Consider the following 5,899-nt stretch of genomic DNA (forward strand, 5'->3'; position numbering starts at 1 on the left):
ACAGAGCTAAAAGACGGAGCTGACACTCTGCATCAAAGGTTTCTCTGTGTGCCAGATGTTTGTTAGCAACAGGCTTTGAACAAGGCTCCAGCAGGTGAGCTTTTCTTCCTCCCCATTCACTTACTTCTGTGTATTCATGGTCTCTGACTCACCGTGGATATGGCATTGACCATGCCGTTAGTGATCTGATCCTGCCGCATGTGCTTGACCACGTCGAACTGAGCTGCTCTCTGCTTGGGGATGATCTGGTCGGCGATTTTCTTCAGCTCAGAGTTAAACTTCTTGAACAGATCTTCAAACAGCAGAGACAGCAGCTGGAAGAGACACAGACAGTGAGAACTTCTTATTCGCTCGTCAGCCGTCCTCGTGTCTTCTCGCGTCTCCGCCACGCATGTTCGCGTCTCTAATCAGCGCTGAGGTGCGTTTACCGTCAGATTTAATAACCAGGTGTGCCGGCTTACAAATAAGCCTGACCTGGCCTCTGTCCCAGGTCCCTGTCCTCCTCCGCCAGGCCTACAGGAGGCAACCTCTCTCACAACCCCCACCCACCCTGTGCATTAGCATACATCAAAACAAACAGGCAGCGCTGCTTGAAATTAATAAAGAAATTAAGCTTCCGTTGCGCAGCCAGGCCAATTAGTTGAATGTCAGGGAACCATAATTGGAGAGTGAGGAGATTGCTGGCGTTGTTAGTGTGTAAGCCCCCTATTGAAAGAGGGCTCTGTGCGCCCCCCCCCTCCTCCCCATCTCCTGCTCCTTACACAGAGCAGGTTGGGGGGGAAATTAAAGGCCTTAAGACAGCCGTAATTACATTATCAGAGCCGGGCCTGCGGATTAGCTCAATCGCTCCAGTCAAGGCAGCATTTCTATTGTCACGGTGCTGAAAAATCCCCATGCTTCCACATCCTCGGGATTTTGGTGCCACCGCATATCTCTCTCCTGACAAAGCCAGGCTGAAATACAGGGAGGGAGGAGGTGGAGGTGGAGGGGAGGGTGGTGGTGTTCGAAAACAAAACAGGGGAAAAACAAAGCTGAGGGGAAATAATGAGAGTCTTATTAAAAAGAAGGTGGCAGGAACAAAGATGCAGGTGAGAGATCAGGGCCGGAGCCGGCGCTGTCCTCCGGTGCAGCGCTGTGATCCGTTCCCACTGAGGCATGTGAGCGTTGCCGCCGTATTTCTGGGCACGTTTGTTAACACGCATCCAGCCCGTTTTGTTTTCTAGCAGCTCTGTGAGTAAAGAAAAAGGGGGCAGTATACGGCATTTGCTTTACGGAAACGAGTGAAATGAAAACGGCCCAGTTCAACAGGAAGCCTTTAATGTCAGAACCGGACTCATTTACAGTCCATCAAACTAACAAATGAAGTGAACATAAAGGAGCTGATGTTTGGGTCTTTTAATATAAAGAATGACAAAATAGGAGGATTAAACAGTAAATTGACAGACGTGGGTGTGTAGAAGTTCACCTGTCCAGCCAACTCCAGACGCTTGTTGCCGTAGTAATCTCTGTCGTCCACCTTGTTGTCGCCTTGAGCCAGAATCACCCTCCGAACCATCACGGCCAAGTATATGCACTTCGCCCGAAAGTTAAACTCTTTGACCTGCAGACAACATATGATGTGATGAGTATTTAGTGTGGAGGTCAATGTGGATGTCTGGTCTGTGTACGTACAGGCACGTGTGTGAGGATGAGAGACGCCAGCAGCTCTCTGGCCTCCTCCATCTTGGTCTTCTTGGGGCCTCCCCACATGCGCTGTCGCCTCACTTTGTTCCCGAGATACCTGAGAGCCTGAAAGACAGAGACACAGCAAAGGTCAGGGAGCAGAAACCTATAAACGAACAATTAACTCCTCACAACCAGGGAGACACGAAACAACCGCAGAGACGCTAAACAACCACAAAAAGATTTAAAACAACCTTAAAAGGACGCTAAGATGAGAAACTCCAGGTTAAGTCTGTATCTGTGATTAGTATTGGAAAAGTTTGCTGCTTAAAACAAATATTGGCATCGATGTTGCACCTAAGTTGGGAAATTCAAACCAGAATAATAATTTTGGATTCTTTAATTACGGGAACATTATGTCACAAACTTTGCATTAAATTTAGAAAACCGAATCTACACACCAACAATCCGCCCAATCTAAAGCGAAAACATGTCAGAGAGCCTTCAAAGAGCAAATCATACAATCTGCACCTTAACTCTATATATATATATATATATATATATGTGTAAATATGTTTGGGGTTTTTTGTCATTGAAATTGTCTTTCGCACACGTCTGCTGTCCTCTTGTTGCACTCTACTCTTTGCACTACACTCCACACACGACTTTTCTACTTGACATATTACACTTACTGTACATTTTATATTTTTATTGTTTATGTTTTATTATTTATCTGTATTTATGATGGTGGTAACTTTATCTTTGTGCTGTAACAACAAAAATTTCTCCTTGGGGATTAATAAAGTATTTCTATTCTATTCTTTTTTTATTCTATTTTGATATTTCCTGTACTTCCTTTTTTTTTTTTTAACTCGATTATATTTCTATCTGTATTCTTGGGCGGGAAATGTTCATGTAACAAGAAAGAATTTCCCCTCGGGGATAAATAAAGTATTTCTGATTCTGATATTCTCCATCATGATGCAGCTCCCCCTGACGTCACTTTTACTTTTTAAAAAAAAAAAATCTTCTTCAGAATCATATCAAACCAGAAAACTCGTCAAAGCCAAGAGATATGAGAATCCTTTGAGTGGGTTGGATTTAAGTTAACAAATATTTTAGCCCAATAATCTGATGAAGAGGAAAACATCAACATTTTTCAACTTTTTANCAGAGGTGATTGTTTACTTGTAATATTCTATCAAATAATATCATATTTAAACTATATTTTGCCATAACTTGTTGCTTTTCAGATGTGCAGGCTTGTGGTTGTTAAATATTATCTTTCAATGCTTTTTTTACTACTTTTTGATATTGTGTAGACTAAACAACTAAACAGTTATTTAAGAAATGAATCAGAAACAAATAGTAATACTTGTTGTCACCCTAATTCTTATCTTTACTATTATAGCATATTAGTCTTCCAGTAGGCTGCACATTCAATCCAACATGGAGAGCTGTTTGGTTCTGCGTCTGTCTTTGTGTAACCTTCGGACTGTGTTGACAGACCAGGCCTAGCTGTCGAGGCTCACCTCTCCTTCAGGGGTGTCGGACGGACACAACATCCCCCACTGCGACGGCTGCAGCGATCGAGGACCGCTGACCTTCCTGGTCTTCTCAAACTGGGATGAGATCCTGGTCATCATGCCCAGAGCGGAAATATAGGAGAGCCGAGACAGAACCTGGGTGACCCCCTGACGGTCCATCTTGAATCTCTTCAGAGACCAGTTGCCCTGTTGACAGGAAACAGCAAAGCCACGTGTTCACTATATCTACTACCTATCATTGACCATATGAGCTATTTACATCCTGCTAACCCGTTTTCATGACTAAAAGGTAAAACCTGACCTTTAAAATCTAACATTATTACATTAATTAGGCTTAAAACCCAGATGCTGGTGCGTTCAATGTCTTGATTGGATGCGTTGATTAAATCATCACTGAGCCTCCATCTGTTAACATCAAACTGCAGCTTTCTTCAACAGAAGCTGTGGGAGCAGCTAAGAAAGCACGTGTTGGCTTTTTAGAAACTACACTATTCTTTTAGAAAAGATCATTCTTTATTGATCCCCATAGGAAAAGTACATTAAAAGTTCAGGTTTGGGCTTCTGAAATCAACCCTGAATATAAAATTCAACCCTTTGAACCCCAAAACCCAGTGACAGGTTTGGAAGGCATGTTGTTTTTCCTAAATAATAATAATAAGAAAAAGAAAAAGAAGAAGAAGAAGAAGAACAACAACAACAACAACAAGACATTTGTTTTATATAGCATTTTTTAAGAAACCGCTTGACACCACAACAAAGAAAAAATAAATAAAAAATATCAAAAAATCATCAAACTTACACCATTTATCAGAGCCAAAATCTGATTATTGTCTGATTTAAAGAAGTCAGAAGTAAAGCAAATTAAAAAGGTGACTAGTAAACTGGAGAACTGGAGCATTAAAGTATTGGTAACCTTGGAAAAGTGCTGTACATGNGGGTTGGCTTCATTTTTCAGGGCCGGTTGCTACGTCCATCTTTTATACAGTCTATGGACAGAATAAGATAATGAACAAACACTGAACCCTGGTTGGTGTATACATACACTGTGTATCATCAGTATTTATTCTTTTTTTAATTTTATATTCCAGCCCACCTGCAGAGGCGCCCTCCGTCAGATGAGATGTAGACGCAGCGGTCGGTCAGATTGGTGGAGATGGACACGAACTCGTTGATGAAACCCGCCCTGCGCATCAGTCTGAAGGTGTTGACGAGCTTATGATGGTCTCGAATCACACCGAGGATGTTACCTGTGGAGGTGAAACAGACGGACGGCGTTGGTTACAGGAATACATCATTGATTTACAGTTAATTATTTCTGTGATTTTGTGCGAGCCAGAGGAGTCCGACAACGAACGAGTACTATTTATTTCCTTGTTTCATCAAATAATGAGCAAATGTGGCAACCAGTGATGTGATATTTTGTTTACTTTTTGGAGAACAACAGTAAAACAGGCCTCTCGCAATGGACATCTTCAGTCTAAAATGTAAAGATGCTCCATTTACTATCACCCAAGACAAAGAATAACAGCAAATTCAGTCTTATATTAACCTGCGACAAGAAATTTCGGACATTTTCACTTGTTTAAAGGATCACAATTCACGATTAATCAACTCAACGCAGCGGCTGATTTTTAATTTCTGACTCAAAACTCACATCCACAAACTCTGCGTGGAGGGAAGGATTGAAACAGGCGGTTTCTGATACGCAGCGGTGCTACTCTGAACCTCGACGACTGGAGAAAGCAGAGCTCAAACTGCCTGCAGGGGTTTGTTCATATCAAGCCTGACAGACAAATGAGTGGAGAACAGAGGAGACACTGTGCTCTGCCTCTGTGTGAGGGCACATTTGCAGCGAACACACTCTGAAGGGCTTTGACACCTGCTGCTACCAACTAATTAAATGGTATGGCAGCTAATATAATTTGACAGTTATCAGTGGCGAGACAAACATATACAGTAATTAAGGGGCCAAGTTTTGACTCAAGAATAATACCTACTGCTGCCATGAAATTAATGACTTATCAGCCTCCCTGCAAAACACAAAATTACCTTCTGTAAACTAAACAGAATGTTTTTCCCTTCATGTTCACAAGCAATGCATTCAAAAAGGGCAGGATTAGACTTTCTTTTCAAGTGATCTAAAGCAACAGCCCCCAGTGTTAATTCTCTCTGTGTGTTTATTTATTCGTTACTGGTGCGGAGGAGTTCTACCGTTGAGGAAGACGAGGAAGACGCTCGGGTAGGAGAGCTCCTCTCCACACAGCAGGTTGACGTCTTCCACGCCGAGGTTGAAGGCCAGTTTGATGATGGGACCGTCCTCCATGTCGGTGGTGATGTGAGTCATCAGCGCCAAGTTCTTCACCAGACCGCAGGCCTACGGACGCACGAGTTTCACCAGATGTTATCAGTGTGGGAATACACGACAACACAGAACCACATCAGATCAGACTGCAGCAATACTTTATGGGCTTTAAAGACATTTCAGTTGCATCTGTTCTACTCAACAAGAGCTGAGACATGTGGCTCAGTTCAGCTGTACAGACCTGCTGGACTTTAACCATCACAGGGATGAAAGAACATTATGTCTACGTTCAGACAGCAGGCTGAAGTGACCCAAGTGGTCCCCAATGCGACCTGTATCTGATCCTTTCATGACAGTCTGAGCAACACAGATCTGATTTTTTCAGATG

General features: G+C 42.7%; 1 protein-coding gene across 1 annotated transcript in view; it reads right to left on the bottom strand.

The window, feature by feature from the left end:
* Positions 1-5,899, bottom strand: part of polr3b (polymerase (RNA) III (DNA directed) polypeptide B) — a 37,113-nt gene that overhangs the window by 17,454 nt on the left and 13,760 nt on the right. The window contains exons 11-13 of the mRNA XM_008302779.1: positions 1,672-1,788; positions 1,466-1,600; positions 153-314 (exon numbers count right to left, since the gene is read on the bottom strand). Coding sequence (XP_008301001.1) covers positions 153-314; positions 1,466-1,600; positions 1,672-1,788 — 414 coding nt within the window. The remainder of the gene's footprint in view (positions 1-152; positions 315-1,465; positions 1,601-1,671; positions 1,789-5,899) is intronic.

Source organism: Stegastes partitus, unplaced genomic scaffold (assembly GCF_000690725.1).
Source record: "Stegastes partitus isolate 25-593 unplaced genomic scaffold, Stegastes_partitus-1.0.2 Scaffold1876, whole genome shotgun sequence".
Classification (NCBI taxonomy): domain Eukaryota; kingdom Metazoa; phylum Chordata; class Actinopteri; family Pomacentridae; genus Stegastes; species Stegastes partitus.